At 33.5% G+C, this 22,270-nt stretch overlaps 6 protein-coding genes across 6 annotated transcripts; 3 read left to right on the top strand and 3 right to left on the bottom strand.

Moving 5' to 3' along the window:
• Positions 1-510: 510 nt before the first annotated feature.
• BX664DRAFT_281198 (coth protein-domain-containing protein) lies at positions 511-2,588 on the top strand. Its single transcript, XM_051541513.1, has 4 exons — positions 511-719; positions 771-905; positions 1,012-1,185; positions 1,285-2,588. Exons 1-4 carry the CDS (start codon positions 516-518, stop codon positions 2,560-2,562), a joined length of 1,791 nt encoding a protein of 596 aa, XP_051400743.1. The 5' UTR covers positions 511-515; the 3' UTR covers positions 2,563-2,588.
• Positions 2,589-3,952: 1,364 nt separating this feature from the next.
• Positions 3,953-6,252, bottom strand: BX664DRAFT_334178 (transmembrane amino acid transporter protein-domain-containing protein). Its single transcript, XM_051545659.1, has 5 exons — positions 5,975-6,252; positions 5,627-5,853; positions 5,445-5,545; positions 4,914-5,350; positions 3,953-4,844 (listed from the first exon to the last, which is right to left on the bottom strand). Exons 1-5 carry the CDS (start codon positions 6,136-6,138, stop codon positions 4,196-4,198), a joined length of 1,578 nt encoding a protein of 525 aa, XP_051400742.1. The 5' UTR covers positions 6,139-6,252; the 3' UTR covers positions 3,953-4,195.
• Positions 6,253-7,698: 1,446 nt separating this feature from the next.
• On the top strand, positions 7,699-9,977 carry BX664DRAFT_262809 (kinase-like domain-containing protein; the record flags this gene model as incomplete). The annotated part of the gene is made up of 3 exons (XM_051540740.1): positions 7,699-8,088; positions 8,185-9,586; positions 9,679-9,977. The coding sequence occupies 3 exons, from the start codon at positions 7,699-7,701 to the stop codon at positions 9,975-9,977; spliced, it is 2,091 nt and encodes a 696-aa protein (XP_051400741.1).
• A 257-nt stretch (positions 9,978-10,234) lies between these two features.
• BX664DRAFT_297936 (S-adenosyl-L-methionine-dependent methyltransferase) lies at positions 10,235-13,413 on the bottom strand. The gene is made up of 13 exons (XM_051542259.1): positions 13,350-13,413; positions 13,201-13,287; positions 13,037-13,131; positions 12,757-12,967; positions 12,399-12,692; positions 12,198-12,331; positions 11,970-12,100; positions 11,692-11,890; positions 11,219-11,629; positions 10,792-11,159; positions 10,650-10,698; positions 10,498-10,575; positions 10,235-10,438 (listed from the first exon to the last, which is right to left on the bottom strand). Exons 1-13 carry the CDS (start codon positions 13,395-13,397, stop codon positions 10,312-10,314), a joined length of 2,232 nt encoding a protein of 743 aa, XP_051400740.1. The 5' UTR covers positions 13,398-13,413; the 3' UTR covers positions 10,235-10,311.
• A 167-nt stretch (positions 13,414-13,580) lies between these two features.
• BX664DRAFT_297935 (RecF/RecN/SMC) lies at positions 13,581-18,509 on the top strand. The gene is made up of 15 exons (XM_051542258.1): positions 13,581-13,746; positions 13,819-14,233; positions 14,306-14,594; positions 14,659-14,772; positions 14,880-14,984; positions 15,037-15,103; positions 15,162-15,234; positions 15,317-16,089; positions 16,167-16,268; positions 16,337-16,476; positions 16,596-17,309; positions 17,385-17,725; positions 17,782-18,033; positions 18,113-18,329; positions 18,394-18,509. Exons 1-15 carry the CDS (start codon positions 13,638-13,640, stop codon positions 18,415-18,417), a joined length of 3,735 nt encoding a protein of 1,244 aa, XP_051400739.1. The 5' UTR covers positions 13,581-13,637; the 3' UTR covers positions 18,418-18,509.
• A 101-nt stretch (positions 18,510-18,610) lies between these two features.
• BX664DRAFT_144070 (Cullin) lies at positions 18,611-22,266 on the bottom strand. The gene is made up of 12 exons (XM_051539869.1): positions 21,715-22,266; positions 21,442-21,639; positions 20,890-21,352; positions 20,635-20,765; positions 20,183-20,500; positions 19,962-20,093; positions 19,767-19,893; positions 19,606-19,706; positions 19,455-19,542; positions 19,237-19,397; positions 19,025-19,107; positions 18,611-18,957 (listed from the first exon to the last, which is right to left on the bottom strand). The coding sequence occupies exons 1-12, from the start codon at positions 21,802-21,804 to the stop codon at positions 18,663-18,665; spliced, it is 2,187 nt and encodes a 728-aa protein (XP_051400738.1). The 5' UTR covers positions 21,805-22,266; the 3' UTR covers positions 18,611-18,662.
• Positions 22,267-22,270: the final 4 nt, after the last annotated feature.

The following is a 22,270-nucleotide window of genomic DNA, read 5'->3' as shown; positions in this document are numbered from 1 at the left end:
AATCAAATTATAAAAAAAAAAAAAGGGGATTGAACATTAACCCGGGATTAAAAGTAAATGGATGTTATCTCCTGCATTGAAATGATTAGGAAGTTCCTTTTTATTATTTAAGTATACACGAACGACCACACGTGATGACAAGTGTGGACCAAACCCCCAAAAATAACAATGGAACAAAAGGTAACCGATAACATGGAAATTAGTCCAAAGGGAAAAAAGGTAATATTTCCTCACAAAAAAGAAACTAAAAATATACACAACTATTCTTTTTGAACCCTGTCTGCTTTTAGTAAATTTGGTCTGAACGTATCCCTGGAGAATCACCATATTTAACTTTTACTTTTTCTGAGTTGACATCAGCCAATCACCGATCTTGGAGAATAAAAAAAAAAAAAAAACTTAAACTCTCCTTTTTTTTTTTTTGTCTTTCTTCTCTTCTTTTCATTTTTTTTTTTTGTTCTTTTTTTTTTAATTATATTCAATTCACCTTCTTTTTTTTTTTTTTTTTTTGTATAATGAAGCATTCACTCACCTATATAGCTTTAGCTTGTATGGTGGCTATGTCCAATGCTGCCTCTATCACTTTTAATGTTATTGCTCCAGGTGCTACTGATGTTCAAGTATCTGTCAATGGTCAACAAACAAAGTTAACAGCTAAAGATGCCGATATTCCTGTCTTTTCTGGTCAAATGGATGCACCTGATAATGCTAAATACAAGGTAAATCATTATGATTTGATTCAAAGAAATTTTATTGACATCTATATTTAGTATATTGTAGGCGGTACTGCTGAAGGTTTTGATCGTACTTTGGAACAAGGTCGTACCAGTACTAGAAATGATTTCTTCAATCGTCCTGTTACTTATGCCAACATTCCTCAATTACCATGGCCTATTAAGGATAATGTATGTATATAAAACAGGTTTATCAAAAAAAAAAAAAAAAAAAGTGAAATGAGATCGACTCACTTTTTTTTTTATTTGTTGTTTCGTTTCAATTTTTTTTTTTTAGCCTCAATGGACTCGTGGTGGTGAACCAACTGCTCTTTTTGATTCAAATTATATTCCTACTGTGTTCATCAATGGTGATACAGCTCAACTTGAAAATCTTGTCAAAAATGTCCCTAAAGATCTTACTACTGTCAAATTTACCTTGGTGGATGCTGAAGGTGTACATTCTTTTAACGTAAGTAGATGACATTTATAGAACAAAAAAAAAAAGTTTTAGATTCAATTGCCGCGTCTTAACTGACCTGATCTGATTTTTTTTATATACAATAAATAGAATGTCTCATTTGGTATTCATGGTGCTGGAAAGAAAAAGAACAATGCAAAACAAAGTTGGAAATGGTCATTATCTGGATCTGATACTTTATATAATCGCAATTACTTCAAGCTTCGACATATGGAAGAAGATCCTACTCAAATGCGTGAAAAGTTATATGCTGATGTTTTGAAAGCCATGGGTTCTTATGGAAATGAAGCCAATATGGTTCGTCTTTTTATTAATGGTCAAGGTTTTGGTACTTTTAATTTGTTGGATGATGTTACTCAATATTCTTATATCAATGCTCGTTGGTATGCTGGTAAACCTCCTGCTGAAAAGGGTCCTTTATATGATGGTGCTTCTGGTGCATCCTTTGCCTATTCTCCCACTGGTGATTACTATTCATTCATCCCCAATCCTGAGAGTCCTGCTGGTGTGGATGCTTTGGATCCTGTTTGTAAAGCATTCAGTGAACTTAACTATCAAGATGATGCTGCCTTGGCTAATTTTGAAAAACAATTTGAAGTGGATGGCTTTATCCGATTCATGGTGATGGAATATTTAGCTGGTCAATGGGATGGTTACTGGATGGAACAAACAAATGATGGTGCTTATCAAGATCCTACTGATAAAAAATGGTATTACTTGGGTCAAGATTTCGATGCTACTTTTGGTGTCAATTTGGATGTGCCAGAAGGAAAAGAATTCCCAAAGGTATCTTATACTGCCTTCCCTCAACGTTATCCTGGTGCTGTGTTGATTAACAACTTGCTCAAGAATGCTAATATGAAGAATAAATTTGAAACTTATCTCAAGGATACTGTCCAAGTGCTCTTCAACAACGTCACTCTCACCAACCGTATTTTGGCTTACCATGATTTTATCTTACCTGATTTACAATGGGATCGTAGCATTCAACAACAATCTCCTGGTACTAATTTTGGATGGACTTTCGAACAAGTCACTCAAAATCTTTTCCAAGGTGTGAATGCTCCTAACAATAATGGAGGTGGAGCTTCATTTGGTTTGATTGAATGGATTGTCGCCAAGTCTGAAGCCGTTGCTTCTGAATTCAAGATCACCATCACTGATAAACCTGTAGGCCCCCCTAATGGCAACAACAACAACACTGCATCTGGCTCTTCCTCTGGTAATCATCCTAGTTCTTCTGCTGGTGCCCAATCTGCAGGTTCTTCCAGTGCTCAAGATTCTTTGACTTCTGGTGCTTCTTCTACTACAACGATGATTATCCCTTCGGCTTTATTGGTTATCTCTCTTGTATCTTCTTTCTTGTAGAGTTTCCTTCATGCCTTTTTTTTTTTGTAGTATTATTATTATTATTATTATGATTATCATGATCCTCCTCTCTTCTCTTTGACACTCCTATCCTTTTTTTTTTTTTTTTTACTACTTAACTGTTGTTTTTAATCACCGGCTCTCCCTTGATGATTACCTCCTTTTTTTTTTTTGTCTATGTATTCTTATTTATTCTTGATTGAAAGCCCTTGTTATGCAACAGTATACTTCTTCTCTTAATTTTTTTTATCCATTTTGATGATCCCCCTCTTCCCATTTATTTTTGCCTACAAATAAAAAGAAAAAAAATAATCCTTTTTTTTTAATCATATTGTTTTGTTTATTATGATTAGTGGTCATGATGATCCTTCTGAATCATCGTCGATCGAACAAGGAGAAAGTGCTTCATTTCCGAGTGTTCTATGCATCAAAACTGGTGATAAAAGGAAAAAATATATATAAATATATAATGGGTAACCATTGTCATCCCACGCACACATAATTATATAAAAAAAAATGCGGGGGTGGAGAAAGATGGTAGTACTTAATTTTTTTTTCTGTTCTCCGTCTCGCCTTGCCTTTTTGGGGTGTTACCATGAAGATAGAATCCATTTCATTTTTCTATATTGCAAATCACTGTGGAAGAGAAAGTCTTGAAAAAAAAAAAAAAAAGAATCAACAAGTTGAAAGTGATATGATCGTTTGTTCCATCCTCCTTTTAAATCTACGTATCCACTTTGTTGAGTAAAATATATCACCATATAGTAAACTAGCAAAGGTAAAGAAATAATATGTCGAACAAAAGATGATCAATCAGCCAAGATCGTCTTTCATATCAACCATAAGGATGATAAGGGGTGATGCCACATGATGGTAATGACAATGATGGGAAGGTACGATGATATTAGTGTACAATGGTAATGATTGCTTATGATGATGATGATGATGATGATGATGTAGCAGCTTAAAGGATGGGAGCTCTATGTATATACATTAAAAAATGACATTCAATTTGTCACGGGCTTATTTTTTATCCTTAGTTTCCAAAAAAAAAAATCAGTCAGTATGCATCATATGTTTCCATCGTTTTACGTATCGTTTTTAAAACCTGGTGTTCTTTGACCAAACGGATCGTTTTCACATGATATCATCACATCCATTGTTGTCTTGTCAGCATTGTCATTTCTTATATGGTCTTATCGTTCCGAATGAATGGTTGCATATGATAGAATCATAATGGTACCTTCAAGAAGAATGATGTCAATCAAACTTTTTTTATCATCTTGTTCCTCATTGAAAGAGAGAAAGAGCAATCAACCATAATGAAATATTTATATATATATATATATATATGTATAAAAAGGAGGACCAATTTTTGGAAAATGATATATGCAGGTAAATGATAACAAATGTTATTTATTATATATGTATGTATATGCATAGATGTATATGTAAGATAGTTTATCAGCAGTAGAATATGAGAGGTGAAATAATAAATAGATAGATAACGGAATCCAGTGAGGGATAAAATAAAGGGGGGAAGGTGAAAATCAAATATGAATGATAAAAAAAAAAATGGGGGGAATATAAAGAAATAAAAAAAAAGGGTATAATAAAAAGGGAATCTATCTAACTAGTCTTGTAATAACACACTTGACACAGAAAGTATCATGACCACGAATCCCCAAATGAAAAGAACCACTGCCATGATATCCAAGAAAACACTTGGCTTACCAATATAGTCATCATTCAGGTCATCATCACCATCTAAATCGTCTAGACCACCATCCACAGTAGATACATCTTCTTCATCTACATAATATGGGCTACGAGAAGAAGAAGAAGTAGATGCCATATCCCATAAAAGTTGTTTGTCTTCCACTGTAGAATAATAATAGCCATTGTTTCCATTACTGATCCCATTATATAATGTTGATGTTTGCGTCAAAGTAGGTTCAATCGATATTGTCGCTGCTGCTGCTGCTAGTGCTGCTGTTGTCGCTTCAGAAGAAGAAGAAGAAGAAGAAGAAGTTCTAGATCGATATTGTTTTGCTGCCACCCAATAAGCCACGGAAGGTAAAATAAAAGCTAATGTTGTTGCAGAAATGCCCCCAACGAAACCATAAACTTTTCCAAGAGATCGGATAGTGATTCCAGCAAAAAGGATGACGAAAAAGAGAACAAAGGTGACGGTATAATGTTGTAGTTGATTAGGTTGTTTAGTAGCTGTTTCGTATCCAAGTACTTTCTGTACGGCTTCTCTTGTCGGATAGAAGCCAAGTCTATATTTATGAAATAATGAGTGTTAGTCAATTGATTTTTTTTTTTTTTTTTTGGTTTCTTCAACTTACGGAATAGTTAAGATCATAGTACAACCAAGAATAAATCGACCTATATTGATAATCAGATCATCTGTAGCAAAATTCATGAATAAATTGGGTTGAACGTTTTCACCAAAACAAAAGTAGCCCAAGATGGCAAATACCATGGAAATCAGCCAACTAGTAAAAGTCGATAAAGTGGTTGATTGACACCAACTTTGAGATGATTGATCTTCTAAAGTCAAGTAATTGTTGAAAGCAACTTGAGAACAAGTAAAGGCAAATGCAAATACACCTAAAGCGCCAAATACATCGGTGCCAATCCAAGTCACTGGAATAGGTTCTTCGGGAATGTAAGAAGGAGCACGTATAATAATAGTCAAAAGAACCACAGGAAATAACATGACAGAAAGGATAGACCACTTGGCAAGTGCACCAATAGATCTTGCCAAATTCAATGGTAAAATCTATAAAAAGTGATATAATAAATCCCAAAAAAAAAAAAGGAGTGGTTGGATGAGTTAAAGGATATTTAGTAGTTTTTCCCTTCCAATCACTTACGCAAAATATCCCAATAAAGCCCATAACAAGAGTTCTTTCCGATACAATCTCTAGTTCAGGTAAATAAGGTTCCAATAAAATAGGTATAGTATCACCCAATACTAAAAAGGAAAAAAGTTCAAGAAAAAAGCAGAAAAATACCGTAAGCCTTATATATCAGTCTGTAATAATTTGAAACTTACATATAAAATAACTGATACAAGCACCACCAGCTTGAATGAAGATCATAAGATTCAAGAAATGGAAACCAGGACGACCAAATAAATATTCTACTAACAATGCGAATTTATAGATTCCTAATCGTTGACCAGCAAGGACTACCATGTAGAGACCCAATTGAGAAAGAATGGCAACAAATATAGATACGACAAAACCCAAAATAAAACCACAATGGGAAATAGCAAAAGGTCTATTCCATTTTAAAGAATAATAAGAAGAAGAGAGAAATGGTATCAGTAAAAAAAAAAAAAAAAAAAAAAAAAAAAAAAAAAAAAGAGAAAGATAAGGAGAGATAAAAAAAAAATACGTACAATCCAATGATTCCTGCTCCGACGGTGGCATTAACAAGATTGAAAGCAACTTCTATTCTACTTCTAGTACCATAACCAGGACGATCACTTTGTAATAAATCACGTTCTGCTTGAGTAAGATGATGTATCTTTTTCTGTGTTGATATGGATCCGTATTGAGTCATTCTAAAATAGGAGTAATAATAAAAGAAGGAATGTGTATTATTGATTTATGGTATAAAATGGATGATGGATATATATTATATGTTTATTCAAAAACAAAGAAATAAAAAAAAAAAAAAAGAATTGAAAAGAAGAAGAAGAAAAAAAAAAGAAATGAATAAGGAAAACTTGATATCTTTAAATACCATAAAAGTCTTATGCGGAGACTTAACTGCAATGGCGTGCGCAGGATCTTAAGGAGCTTTTCCTATTTCGTCATGTGAGCAACCCCAATTGACAAAAAACTGTCCCTGATATAATCTCTTCTTTTTATCTATCTATTCCGAATTGTTTTGATACATTCTAGGATCGACTTATTAATAACCAAAAAAAAAAAAAGGAATCATTAGCTGACATAACATAAAAAAAAAAAAAATAATCATCCATAAATGAAAAATAATCCCCGTTTTGATTGAGATATCATCTTATTTAATAATGTGAGTTGTTGCACCTTGAAGGCGCCAATCATATTTCATCAAAGTCACTGTTTTCATTCTAAATATGGTAATAAAAGGAACAATAGGGAATCATACCTTCTAAAATGCTGCAAAAGGTTGATCACACCATTCCGCTATCATTTAGCATTACCCATCCCTCCCCCTTTCTCTCTATAAAGATCAAAAAGGTAAAAACCTGGATTCATTCGTTATCTATCAAGTTTTGATTTTCTCACTTCATGTATGACTTTTTAATGATGCATTATGGAAAATAATAATAATAATAATAATGGAAAAGGTACAAGATATCATCCATCTTAACTCCTCTTTTTTTTTTTATGTGTGTGTGTGAATAAAACACACAGTAAAAAGATCAAGTTTATATGTTTTTTTTTTCCAATCCATCTTTTTACATTTTTTTATAAAAAACACGTGATATATATATATCAATAAAAAAAAAAAAAAGGAAGATTATTTGATGAGTGATATCATGACCTTTTTTTCAGCCGGAGACTAGAAGGAAACATCATCATCATCATCATCATCTGTCTTTTCAGCCTCAAGAAGCGAGTGACTTTTTGGAACTGGTCAGCGGCCACCGAATTTTTTTTTTTTTTTTTCTGTTACTTTATCCTTTTTTTTTTCTTTAGTTTTTTTTTCTTTTATAATATCCAACATATACAGAAATAGCATTAGACGATTTATATACATCAACCGTGTTTCTTTTGGTGTTGAAGTCTATTTTTTGCTTTTTTTTTTCTTTTCTTTTGTTTTGTTTTATTCAACAAGAAAAACAATAACCTCTTTTTATATATATTTTCCCCTTTATCTCATCTTTTCCCTTTGATTCAAAAAACTTTTATTTATCTCTTATATATACTTTTATTTTTATACTTGAACATATCTTTTTGTACATTTTTTTATTTACTTATTTTATATCAACTATATAACCCCTCTCTCTCTCTTCATATTTTCTTATTATATATTTATTTATTTTTATTACAAACTTATCATATGTCTGAACATCAAGCTCATGTCTCTTTTAGTCCTGGTGTTGGATATGATTCCTATGACGACGAAGAACTTATGGCCTCTGGAAGAAGAAACGACAGTTATTCAATATCACCAGATATAAACCATTCTGATCATATCAATCATACTATATTCAATAACAACAACAGCAACAACAACAATAACAACAATAATACTAATACTAATAATAATGCATATGGTATCAATAACTTTGCCCCTCCAACTACATTTGATCGCTCTAATGATCCATATACTGGCCTTGGAATTCCTCATAATGAAATCATCGATCAATCATCTCTCCCTGATAGTGAGAAAGTCATTGAAGTCTCTCCCAATGAAAGGTATATTCGTCTTAATACTTTACTTGGAAAAGGTGCTTATAAGGTGGTCTATAAAGCTATTGATCGAGAAGAAGGTTATGAAGTAGCATGGAACTCTATTCAGGTACGTTTTAAAAAATGATGATTGCTTTTTTTTTTATTATTATTATCTATAAAAGATAGTTATATATTTATTGATTTTTTTTTTTTTTTTGAATAGGCAATGCGAACACCCAGCAACAAAGAACTTGATCATGAAATACAAATTTTGAAATCAGTTAGGCATCCCAATATCATTGCTCTTCATGATGCTTGGCACACAGATAATGAATTTGTGTTTGTGACAGAATTGATGACTTCAGGTACTTTACGTGAATATATTCGCAAACTATCACCTTTACCCAACCTCAAGATTGTAAAGCGATGGTCAAGACAAATTCTCAAGGGTTTGGTTTATCTCCATGATCATCATCCACCTATCATCCACAGAGATATCAAATGCGATAATATTTTCATCAATGGTGCACATGGTGAAGTCAAGATTGGTGATATGGGTACAGCTGAAATGAAAATGGGCAAAAAGTATACTGTGATTGGCACTCCCGAATTTATGGCTCCTGAAATGTATGAAGAACAAGGCTATAGTGAAAAGGTGGATATCTATGCATTTGGAATGTGTCTATTGGAAATGGCGACAGGTGAATATCCTTATGGTGAATGTACAAATGCGGCTCAAATCTATAAAAAGGTGTCAGCTGGTATCAAGCCTGCGTGTTTGGCTAAAGTGACCAATCCTGAAGTCCTTAGTGTAATTGAAAATTGTTTGGGACCCGAAGATGAACGTATGTCAGCTCAAGATATTTTGGAACATTCCTTATTGGCAGTGGAACCCGACGTTGTATTATTAGCTACCGATTTGAATCACATCCATCTTACACTTCAAGTAGTATTCAAAGGTATGGATAAACTTTCAGTGAAATTTGATTTCAATGTGGAAACAGATACAGCAGAACAAGTCGTGCGTGAAATGATTGAAGAACAAGTCCTACCAGAAAGATACCAACAACATATCACCAAGGAAATTAACCGTATACTTAGGGATATGGACAAAACTGACGAATCTCAGCAATCTAACAAACGAAACGATGGTGACGATGATGACCCGACTCAACCCTCTATTTGGCGACGTGAAAAGGATATCCGCTCGGAACTTGAAAAGACACGTTTGGAATTACAACAAGTAACGGAACATGTGATTGAAATGGAAGCCAAATGTGAGGATTTCGAGGCAAGAGCAAGATCGGCTGAATCAAAATGTCGTGATGCTATGAGGAACCTACGTGATCTTCAACAACAAGATGATACTTCTTTACAACAACAACAATCTACTACTACTACTACTTTGTTACATCCGATTCCCATCGTGGCTGTACCTCCTTCATCATCATCTTCTCTTATGGAATCATCTTTATCTCAAGAAGGATCAAGACTTACTCCTGAACCCAACGTATATATGACATTATCTGATGATGACAAAACAAAAGATCATCATCATCCACAACAACAACAACATACCGATAATGGTGTACCATCAAATGCTCTAGTATCTCATATTGTGGATGGTAATCAAAAAAAAAAAAAAAATAGAAAGTTTATTATTTTATGTAATCAAAATCTTGATGATATATCCTTTTTTTTTTTTTTTTGTATGTAGAATATGGTGATGATACAAATATTGAAGTGTTTGTACAAGATTGTGCCATGGCCGTACATCGAAGTTTGGAAAAAGCACATGAATGGATCAAGAAACTTCAAAATCAAGATATCATGACTGTGGGTGATTTACGAGATTTACATGATGAAGATTGGGCTGGTATTGGTTTGACGGTATTTGCTCTACGTGCCTTAAAAAACATGTTGAAAGGGAAACGTTTACAAGCCATTCAACCCAACAACAATTATACCTCTCCTGCTACTTCTGCTTATTTGTCTCCTTCCCCTCCTCCTCAATGATCCCCCCCTCGTCCCTCCAATATTTATAGAAACTGTTATTCCCCCCTTGTCATCTTTCTCTCTCTTTTTTTTTTTTTTTCTCTTCTTTTGTTTGTTTTCATGTTATCCACTTATCTATTTTTTTTATACCTTCTCTCAAATCCATTTGCACACACACATACACACACACTCATCTTTCTTTTTCTTGTATATGAATAATAAAAAACAAAAAAAAACCAATGATTCTTTTTTTTCAGATTTCTCTTTTTATATAAATTGTATTGAAGAATAAAATGCATTTTATTGATGTATATTACTACTACGAGGATGGAATGACGATGATGATGATGATAAATTATTCTACAGTAGCTGTTTCTTCCGTTGATTCTTCTGTTTGTTGGATCAAAGGAGGCTGTGATTTTTCCTTGATATGGACAGGGATGGGTTCAGGTGTCATGGCAAATAACCTTTGACACAATGATCTATAAGAAACAATAGATGAGTTATAAAAAAAAAGGTTTCATTCTTATGCTTGACTTACTTTTTATCATGTTTGTTCAATAATACATTGACAGATGATTTACCACGCCAGACAGGAAGCATCATTTGTGTATCAGCACTAAGAAAAGAAGGAAGAAAAAAAGATGAATCAATCATGATGTTTTCTTTTTTTTGATTTCTATCACAACTTACGGCAAGTGAGCTTCAGAAACATCAATGATAAAGATAATACCACCAATAGCTAATCAAAAAAAAAAAAAAAAAAAGAATTAGATTAACCAACTACTCCTTTTTATTAATATTATTATTATTATTATTTTTTTTTGATGCTTACAAAGTTTGTTCAAAGCAGTTTGAGCAGTTTCTGAAAAGTCTGTAATCATAGGGAACGCACTGACCAAGAGTATCTTGAGATCGGCCAAACCAACATGAACAGAACGACGGTCTTCAATATATTGTTGAATCAAAGGAACACCTTCAGATGAAATACGGAAGGCACATTCGGTTGTTTCGGCTAATGAACCTTGTCGAGCAAATAATCGGACACCCGTATTGACAACATGTAGTCGCTTGAATTGATTGGATTCCAATATTAATTTCACCGCTGATGATACAAAATAAATTTGACGATTTCGAGTATCCACGTCTGATCGAAGTAAAAATTGATCAACGGGAAAATTGGGACTGAGACCATAAAACGTTCTGTATTAAAAAAAAAAAATTAGCTTTTTTCAATATATCATTCATTCATCAAAACTTACTTGATTGCTTGTAAATCAGGATTGTCAGGTGACATCAAATCAAATGGTGCTTCTTTCATTGCTTGTACATCCTTCTTTGCTTTCTTTTTAGTTGGCACTTTGGGTTCTTCAGTTGTTTCTTGTGCAGTACGCTTACTGGGTACAGAATCCTCTTCAGTAACATCGGTAGTCACCTTAATATCATCATCATTATTATCAGCTTCAGTAGGAGGTGGGCTTGCAGCAGAAGCATTAACGGATTGAACAAGAGATTCATCTTCATTTTCACCAGCTTGTATATCAGTGGTAGTAACTGACTTTCCAAGATCTCTGGAGATGGATATACGATCAGCAACAGTCATTGGTTTCACTTTTTCAAAAACGGCCACAAAGAAACCACCAGTGTTTTGATCTTGAGGATAGATTCGTAAACTAAAGTATAATAACATAAATGTTAGAATGGGATTTATATTCATTTCTTTTCTCATATTTACCATCGTTCCAAATGCAGATGATCTGTGTTTTCAGGTGGGAAAGCAGAAGTAGGGAATTTACGTCGAGTGCGAGCATTGTCAATTTCATCCACAGAGGAAATATACTTGTTTTCACGGGTCATCACTTTCCATGTCTTGAGACCAGGTCGACGGATAAGTCCAGGAAGTTCATCAGACACATCCTTTAATTCAAGAGCACCTACACAAAGACACAACAAAAAGGTATAAAAATATGATGAATATGATAATCTATTGTATTTTGTTTTTTTTTTTTGTACCATTGGTTAAACGCAAAACTTCGGCAACAACAGCTTCATTTTCAATAGGGTTGAAAGAACAGGTAGAATAAACAATACGTCCACCCATTTTGGTCAATTGTGCACCACGTAAAAAGATTTGAACTTGAATACTATATAATGAAGGAAATGAAATCAATGAATCAATCATTTAATGTAGTATATCTTCTTTTGATTTTTTTTTTTTTTTTTTTTTTTTTTTTTTTTTACCTATGAAGAGCAATAGCTGCTCCTTGAGACCATTCATTCCATACTTTTGGATTTTTGCGTAAAGTACCATCACCGCTACAAGGTACATCACATAAAACACGATCGAATTGCCAGGGAGTTTCCACACCATTTTCCTAATTAAAAAAAAAAAAAGATATTTGTAAGTAAAAGAAAAAAATAGAGATAGAATAATAACTTTACCTTGATAGTGATGTTTGGAAAATGAGCAGCGTCATGATTTGTAGCCACAAAACAAGGGGATTGTAGACGCTTTAACTGATGGACCAAAAGTTGACTTCGTTTATAATCAGCATCATTGGCCACAACCATTCCAGTAGGCATTTCATTCAATTTGTCATTGGCATGAACAGCTTCAACAATTTGACCAGTCTTGGATCCAGGAGCAGCACACATATCGAGAACTCTTTGATGAGGTTTTATATCCATAAGTAAAGGAGGCACCATACTAACTAATTCTTGTCGACTAATATTTCCCTATCAAAACAAAAAAAAAAAAAAGTCAATGTTTTTCTATTTTCCCAGTTATTCAGTTCTTTACCGTTTCATTTTCTGCCACAAGGAACTTTTGAAAGGTTGCATATTCAGGAGAATTTCGCAATACACCACGGGGACAAGTGATTTCCCAGCAAAGTTGATCAGGATACCAAGATACTGGTTTAGGAGGATCATATTTCACACCGTCCACAATGACATTTTGCATTTTCGCTACATGTTCGTCTTCAATAAACTTGCGGATTTGCATAGCATTACTATATAAACCAAAATAAAATTTGGATGAGTAACCCTTTGTTTCTTCTCTTTTCCTCGTTCTTTCTTACCTTCTTGTCCCAGTAATACGGAAAGTACTTGGTAAGGGTGACCTCAAAGATTCGATAAATGTATCAAATTCTTCTTCAGGCATTAGGTTTTGGCTCTATAAAAAAAAAAAGAAAATATTGTTACCAAACCAAAATTGAAACATAATCTACTAGTTTATTATTACCTTGTAGTACATTTTGAAGACTTCATTATTAAGTTCTTGCTTTTTATAGTTGCTTTCGTTCCGGCCATCAGACTTTGGCTTGGTTTCCTAAATTATTCGTATAAACCATAGTTAGTAAATAATATTCTTTATTAATTAAATTCACTTACTTGATTCCCTCCTTTCTTCTTCCAACGAGCTCCTTTACGAAATCCCATTTTTTTATTTTTATTTTGGAAAGTGTCAAGAAAAGAAAAAAAAATGCAAAGAGCACAATTTTTCTAATATGTAAGTCAAGCCACGCCAAATTGAAAGCATTCGATCCCCGCATTCGTCCTGAACACGCGAAAGAGATGATTGACCAGAGAGAAAAAAAAAGTCGCGGTAGGACACGCTTTCGCATTTCTATTTCTTTTTTCTTTTTCTTTTGAACTTTTTTTTTTTCTTTTTATCCTATCATGGGTAGACTTCTTCAAATCGAAGTAGAAAACTTCAAGTCATATAAAGGTCATCAAATCATTGGACCTTTTCACCATTTTACTTCTGTCATTGGACCTAATGGATCAGGTACAATATTGGTGTATGAATATCAAGACCATTGAATTGACTTTTTATACTTTTTTTTTCTTTTCTTTCTAGGTAAATCCAATTTAATGGATGCTATTTCTTTTGTATTGGGTGTCAATTCGGCTCATTTGCGTTCACACTCTATCAAGGATATGATATATCGTGCAAGTGCTCTACAACCTCAAGATGATAACACCTCTACAACTGCTCGTACTACCTCAAGGGGTCCTCGACAAGCTCATGTTACTGCCGTATTCGAAAAGGATGATGGTCAACAAGTTCGTTTTATGCGTACTGCTTTTCAAACTGGACAATCAGAATATAGAATCAACAACAAGCAAGTACCATACTCGGAGTACAATGCCACTTTGGAAAAGGAAAGTATTCTGGTCAAGGCAAAGAACTTTTTAGTCTTTCAAGGTGACGTTGAATCAGTAGCAAGTCAAAATCCCAATGAACTTACAAAGCTTATTGAACAAATTAGTGGGTAAGTGAAAATATATACAAAAAAGAAATAAATATTCTCTAAATTTTTTTTTTTTTTTTTTTTTTGGTACAGTTCTTGGGAATACAAGGAAGAGTATGATCGATTAAAAGTTCAACTTGATACTGCAGTAGAAAACAATGCTCATGCTTTGAACAAAAAACGTGGTATTACATTGGAAGTCAAACAATATCGACAACAAAAGGAAGAAGCCGAACGATTTACTCAACTCTTACAGGAACGTCGAGAAATGTCAGCTCGTTACTTGGTTTGGAAATTGTATCATGTGGAACAAAAGATTCATGCTATGGAAGAAGACGCTAATAACAAGAAAATTGCTGTTAATGGAGTAACTACTGATCAGGTATATCAAACACAATGTCAAACAAAATAAATACTCATTCTGAATTCCCTAATATATTTATTAGCTGGCATTGGAGAACAAATTCAAGTCTGTCAGAAAGGAAAAAGCTTTGATCCATCGTGACAGAACTCGACGGGAATTACAAATCAAGAAGGCCAAAAACGATCTTGCAGAAAAGGTAATAGAAAAAAAAAGGCATAGATTAAAGGACTTACCTTTTTTTTTTCTCCCTCTCTCTCTCTCTTTTTTTTTTTTTTTTTTTTTTTTTTGCTATATCTTTATTAGCGTCCAGCCTCTATCATGATACAAGGAAAGGTCGAACATTTGGAAAAGAAGATTGAGCAAATTCAACAAAATGGAAACCGCACTCAAAATGATTTTGAACAACAGGTATGATGCCTATTATACTTTGAATCTATTGCTCATCTTTCATCTATTCTAGAAACAACATGTCGCTGATATTGAAAATGCTCTCCAATTGTTACATTCTGAAGAATCCAAATATAATGGTAAGAAAAGAAATACATAAAAAGAAATGAGAATACTCAAAAATAGTTTCTCCATTAGATGAACTGGCACAGACCAATTATGATCAAGGCCCACATCTTACTGCCGAACAAATGACGACCTATGAACAACTGCAAGTCCTTTTTTAAAAAAAAAATCAGGAAGATTGATGATTGTTTTATTCATGTTATATATATCTCTTTTTTAACTCATAGGAAACAAGCAGTGAATGTGGAATCCAATAAAGAGCAGGAACAAATCTCAAATCTCCAACAAAAGCGAAAACTGGTGGTACAAGAAATAGATCGACAAAAATCAAAATTGGCGCAACTCGAAGCCAGCGGTGTTCGATACAAGGACGACAGACAACAAGTGATGGAACATGGAAACGCTTTGACGGAGGACAAATTGAAAATATCAAAACAACTGGAAGTACGACAACAAGAACTATCTAGTCTTGAGCAGCAGCGTGTTGATATACATCGACGTGAAGTGGTATTGAATGAACAACTCCAAGGCATACTTAACCAATTGATGGAAGCCAAGGTGATGCAACAAGAATCTGACAAGGATACCAAGTTCAAGGAAAGCTTGGCTCAAATGAAACAACTTCATCCAGGTGTGCACGGTGCACTCTCCAAACTATGCAAGCCAACACAACGTAAATATGGACTCGCTGTCAGCACAATTCTAGGACGCAATTTAGATGCTATTGTTGTTGATGATCAAAAGACCGCCATCGATTGTATTCAATATTTACGAGAACAACGTTTAGGTAGTGCCACCTTTTTACCACTCAACACATTATCCATTCCCCCTATCAATGATCGACTTCGCAACTTACCTCGAGCAAGTCTTGCTGTGGATGTGATCCAATGTGACCATCTTTATGCTCCTGCTGTTCAATATGCTTGTGGAAATAGTATTATTTGTGACAATTTAGCTAGTGCAAAACGAATTTGTTATGAAATGGGTGAAGATGTCAAAGGTAAAAATCAAGAATATAATAGAAAACAAAATCAATCAATCTCACCTTCTTTTATATATATATATATATATGTATAGCTGTGACATTGGATGGAAGTGTTATTCATCGAAGTGGTTTGATGACGGGTGGACCAAGTACTTCACAAAATGACAAGATATGGGACGAAACAGATGTTGAAGGTATGAATAAAAGAAATGAACAATGATCAAGAGAAGGATAGATTGATAATGATGATCCTCTTCAATAGGTTTAATGCGTACTCGTGACAAGATTTTGGCTGAATTGAATGAACTCTGTCGCAACAAACGTATGGGTAGTGCTGAAGAACTTGCCAAAAGTGATTGTGATGGTTTGTCAAGTCGATTATCCGTTATTCTTGATGAAATTGTAAGTGAATAAATAATAATAATAATAATAATAATAAAAAAAAGAAGAGATGGTCATATTTATTTACCTAATATATTTTTCCCGTTCCTTTCTTTTATATATATAACATATGATTGTAGAAAATTGAAGAACAACGTCTCAAAGATATCGATAGCTCCTTGCAAAGCATTCAAGACAATATGATCATTCATCAACAACAAATTGCTCATAGTGAATCAGCACTCACCGCATTAGATAATCAGATACAACAAGTCCAGGAATTAGTGGCCGTGGTGGAAGATCGTATTTTTGGTGATTTCTGCAGTGTATTAGGCTTGTCCAATATTCGAGAATATGAAGCATCACAATTCACTGTACCAGAACAAGTTCGGGAACAAAGGGCCAAGTTTAACACACAACGATCAAGATTACAGACACAATTATCATTCGATAAAGAACAATTGGAAAACCTTCAAGGACGATTAGTGAAATTGACGGAATCCCTTCAAGAATCACAACAAGAAAAGCAACGATATGAGGCAGAATTGGTCAATCTGGGCGAGCTTCAGCAACAACTCACCAACGATGTGGAAAATTATCAGGTGGAATTACAGAAACAAATTGAACAAGAAAAGAGTAAACAACAAGAGTTGGATGATATTCGACTTTCTTTAGAAGAACGAGGAAAGGATATGGACGCTTATCTCAAGGAAATGGCTCAGATGGAATCCAAAATTGAAAAGATTCGTGCTGAACGTGCTGCCATTTTCCGAAAATGCAAATTGGAGGATATTCGATTACCTTTGATTAGTGGTAGTATGGATGATGTTCTTATGGATGATGCTAATGTAGTGGTAAATGAAAAACAAAATGGAATCATTGACCTTACTTCTCATCTTTTTTTTTTTTTTTTTGGTATGTATTTTCAGGCGTCAGATGCAAGTACTTCAAGTTCTATGGATACAAGTTCTATGGATATCGATGATCCAACCAATGGAGCGATATTATCTACGGATTGGATTGTTGAAGTGGATTACTCTGTCTTAGATGATGATGAACGCAATGACAATAGTGCTCAACTAGAAAAACGATACCTAGATGATCTCAAATCCCGAAATGAAGTGATTGAAAAAATGGCCCCCAATTTGAAGGCAATTGATCGATTGGAAGGTGTAGAACAACGTTTGGGTGATATGGAAGATGAATATAAATCAGCAAGAAAAGTGGCAGAAACAGCAAAGGAAAAATTCGACAAGGTGAAAAACAAACGGTAAGTAAAGAAAACAAAATTAATGTTGAAGTAACTAATTTTTTTTCTTTTTTCAGTCGTTCACTCTTTCAATCTGCTTTTACTCATATCTCTGAACATATTGATCAAGTTTACAAAGAACTGACAAAAACGTCAACATTCCCCTTGGGTGGTACTGCTTACTTGACACTGGAAGATACGGATGAACCTTACCTGAAAGGAGTTTTGTACCATGCTATGCCTCCTATGAAACGATTTAGAGATATGGGTCAATTATCTGGTGGTGAAAAAAGTATGGCTGCTTTAGCCTTGTTATTTGCTATTCGAAGGTAAAAAAAAAAAAAAAAAAAAAAAAAAATGAATAAATAAACATGATGATTCATCTTTTTTTTTTTATGTATGGAACAGTTATCAACCTTCTCCATTTTTTGTTTTGGACGAAGTGGATGCTGCCTTGGACAATACCAATGTGAAGAAAGTGGTTGGATATATTCGACGACATGCAAATGATCAATTCCAGTTTATTGTCATTTCTTTCAAAAATATTTTATACGAACGTGCTCAAAGCTTGGTTGGTATCTATAGAGACAATGATCTTAACTCAAGTAAATCTCTCACTTTGAAGGTAAGAATATGAAGAATTACTCAATGGTATCATTCTCTTACTCGATTTCTTTTAAATATTCTAGTTGGACGAATACGATGAAGCATAGATATTGATAGTCTATATTTTTTTTTCTTTCTTCCCTTATGTTGTAAATAAAGAAAGATCCTCTGATACTTTCTCTGGAACTTTTTCAAAATCAAAATGTATTATTTTCTACGTTCATTATTTGATACAGATCATTTAGTGATGGAACCCTATTGGTGCTTATAAAATGATGTGATTGTCAAAAGTTCTTCCTATATAGAATTCAAAAAAAAAAGGATAAACTTTATTTCAGATATACATATAAAACTAAGCAACATAGACATAGGTATCACGTTCATGTCTAGCAATGAATTGTTTTTCCAAAAGTTGTTCAATACATTTCTTGATCATGATGACGGAAGGCGAGAAGCGAGAGTTAGCTTGATCTATGATTTCCTGGATCAATTGTACATGCGTTAATGTTTGTCTTGATTTCATAACACGAACAATGGCCGCTTGAATATACATCTTTCGATCTTCATCCACTGCCTTTCTTGTTGCTTGAGTTTCTTGTTGTGTCTCTTGTTGAGCCGCCACCGTCACTTTGATCTTGGTTCGTTTGCTATCATATATAAAAACGGATTGTTTTAGATCTCAAGTTCCTTCAATATCAAGAAAATCGTCTTTACCTTGTAAACTGAGTGTTTAACCGAATTTCAGATGTTTCTTGTAAAGCATCATTGCATAATAATACTTGTAGGTCAATAAGAGGCTACATATATAATACAAAACAAAATCAATACCATTAGTATATATTATTTTTACTTTTCCATTTCTTTCTTTGTTTTTTTTTGTTTTTGTTTTTTTTTTTTTTTTTTTTTTTTTTTGATATAGAAATTACCTTCAAACTTCGTGTCACATCCGCTTGAGATAAACCAGATTGCTCGATTATATCGTTAACCGTAAGCGAAAATGCATTGTTGAAAAGAAGTAAAATCATCATTTGATATAATCCAACTTGAAGTTCATAATTTCGATCTAGATGATTCATTCTAACATCGCCTATATAAAATAAATCAAATGTTAGTTTCCAAATGAAATGGATACTTATATACTGACCTCTTGCCAAATTCCATTGCCAAAGAAGTCTTCTACCATTGTGATGTTTCCCATAAAAGTTTTCAAACAGAGTAATTCCTTTTTCAAACTAATTTCAAACAAAAATGGTAAGTATTTATTGTTCTCATTATCTTTTTTTTTAGTTCATTACTTCAGTTGGGATATGTAATTTTTGAATTTGCGAAGATTTTTGATCATCCTTTTGATTCAATGGCCAAGCACCAGCAGTGAGAACAAGAATATCAAAGTTCACTATAAAAGAATAACATATGATTTCAATATAAATGGATTACATTTTTTACTATTATTTACCCTTTGTTGGTTTTGTATCTGCCTGTGACTTGACATATTCTCTAAAGTTGGCATTGAGATCACTACTTAGAGATATATCAGTGAACATCTTATTGAGTTTACTTGTATATTCCACACCACAGATTTCCTAAATGGATATATAAAAAGAATACTATTAGAATTTTTGACTGTTACTCATTCATTTCATTTCTTTACTTTGAGTCGAGAGATCATATTTGCTTCTAATTCTTCAGATGACAATGCATTGTAAATCAAGCGTTTGGCCAACATCCTGGAATAAAACTTTTGAAAAACATCCTTGTCATCGACGTATTTGAATAAAGTTATCTATAATGCAAAATATATAAATTTGATTTAGAATAAAGGAGATATTTGTTTATATTCTTTTTTTTTTATTATTATTATTATTTCCTTACCATTCTTGTCAGTTTTTCTTCTGCATCACCTTCATCTATATCCGTTTTTCGTAAAGGCCCTTTTTTCTTGCCATCCGCAGTTGCTGTTGTAGATGTCGTTTCCCGTTTGCCAGCATTCTTTTTCATCATCATATCACAGTAACGAGCCAGTGTTTCGGGACCGTCCGATGATGAATTGATTATTGTTCCATTGATCACGGTTCGGAAAGCCTTGTCGGTAGCAGCTGTAAATAGAGGATCAGCTGAAAAGACTTGATGATTGATTTGATAATATTTGGTGTGTAGGGCAAGTAATTGGTCTACATAAGCTTTTGGATTCTATATAAAAATAAAAATAAAAAAAAAAGGAATCAGTACCATAAACTCTTTCATCATCTTCACTCTTCTATTTCTCAAATTCTCATTATCTTTCCTCTTTCTTTTTTTTTTTTTTTTCTTTCTCTCTACTCTACCTTCATCACTGTGGAGCCTAATTTAGAGACGATATCTTTCCCAAGGCCACAAATATAGTCCTGATATACGTCCAAAATAGGTTTAAGTCCATCCGGTAATCGGTTCAACAGATTATATGCCAAAGTACAATCTATCATTTTGTTAAAAAAAAAAAAATAAATGTGTGAGAAAATTTGTTCTTCATTTCTAATCATGTCATCTAGTAACACCCAACTCTCTGTATGAGTCCAATGTATTGATACTTTCGTGCATACCATCAAATCGTTCTTTTTCCAACATGTTGTGAAATTCATCAACAATACGATGTTGATAGGCGGCGATATATTGTGCTTCAAATTCTTTGATGATCCTACTATGAGATGTTGAATGACAATACTGATTGTTTCGCATAATTTCTTGAGAAAGTCGCTGTGATGCTTTGTTCATGAATTGACTGATGGAACCTGCCGCTATTTCCCTAGCTGCTTCCGCTTCATAATATCGTTTTGTATGTACCAGGTAAGGTCGTTCAAATTCTTCAATATAAATTTGAAGAGGTTGTTCCATGAATGTATTGGTATTGACTAGAGAGGTGATAACTGTCTTTATGGTACTGTGAAGTGCATCATCTTCGTCCCGGTCCCTTCGAATCATTTCAAATACTTGATAAAATAGTCGATTTTGACACCGATCTCGAATATAAAACAGTACATTTGATTTCCATAATGATAAGGCCAACTACATAATCAAAGGAAAAAAAAATCGTTTTAATATCATTTTTTTTTTTAAAAAAAAATGTTATCTTCATATATATATATATACGTTACCGCTTCTATGTTTTGTTTTCTATATTTGCCACCAGATATAGCAGAAGGTCGATGATCAGGGCCAGCATGCGTGGAATTTTTTGGTGCAATAATACGATTCAAATAATAACAACTTCGTGAAACATCATCAGCTGCTAATTCAAATTGTTCAAACGCTTTTGCATAAGATGTCACAATATCATCATGGGCAAGAATGGACTATGAAAGAATAGCAGTAAAAATGAGAAACAAAAATTACCATATCAATGTCAATATTTTGAATATTATTTCTACCTGGCAGACTTGAGTAGTATGTTTGTCGATATATTCCGCCATTCCATTAAAGACTTTATCAGTAAAAGGTCGAGGTATAGCATTGCACATGTCGTATACAAGTCTATAATAACAAAGAACAACAAAGTAATATAGGAGTGAAGGATTATATAGGAGAGTCGGTTATCGGAAGTTTTGATCCCGAACCATCATAGCAACACGTAACTAGATACGATTAATGCAATGATTCAGGTTCAATTAGTACATTACGTATATCATGACGAGATCTAATGACACTGGTATATATATATATATATATATAAAAAGGATACTGATACATATTCATTCCAGATATTTCATTAAGCGCGGAAAACGAGAAGATGGCATCCAATAATACTTCCAATTCGGCAAACTTTTTTTCAAAATTGATGGGTTTTCGTCGTAGGGACATTGCTGTTGTTGGTATATACTGAATAGAGAGAGTCGAAATAATAAATTGATGATAGGTAGGAATATAAACAAAAAGGAAGAAAAATATAAGAATATAAAAAAGAAGAAAGCACAAAAGAAAAGAGAA

Source organism: Halteromyces radiatus (genome assembly GCF_025201355.1).
Source record: "Halteromyces radiatus strain CBS 162.75 chromosome Unknown BX664scaffold_4, whole genome shotgun sequence".
NCBI classification, from domain to species: domain Eukaryota; kingdom Fungi; phylum Mucoromycota; class Mucoromycetes; order Mucorales; family Cunninghamellaceae; genus Halteromyces; species Halteromyces radiatus.
Note: the sequence above shows the minus strand (reverse complement) of the source record. Positions and strands in the feature narration are given on the sequence as shown.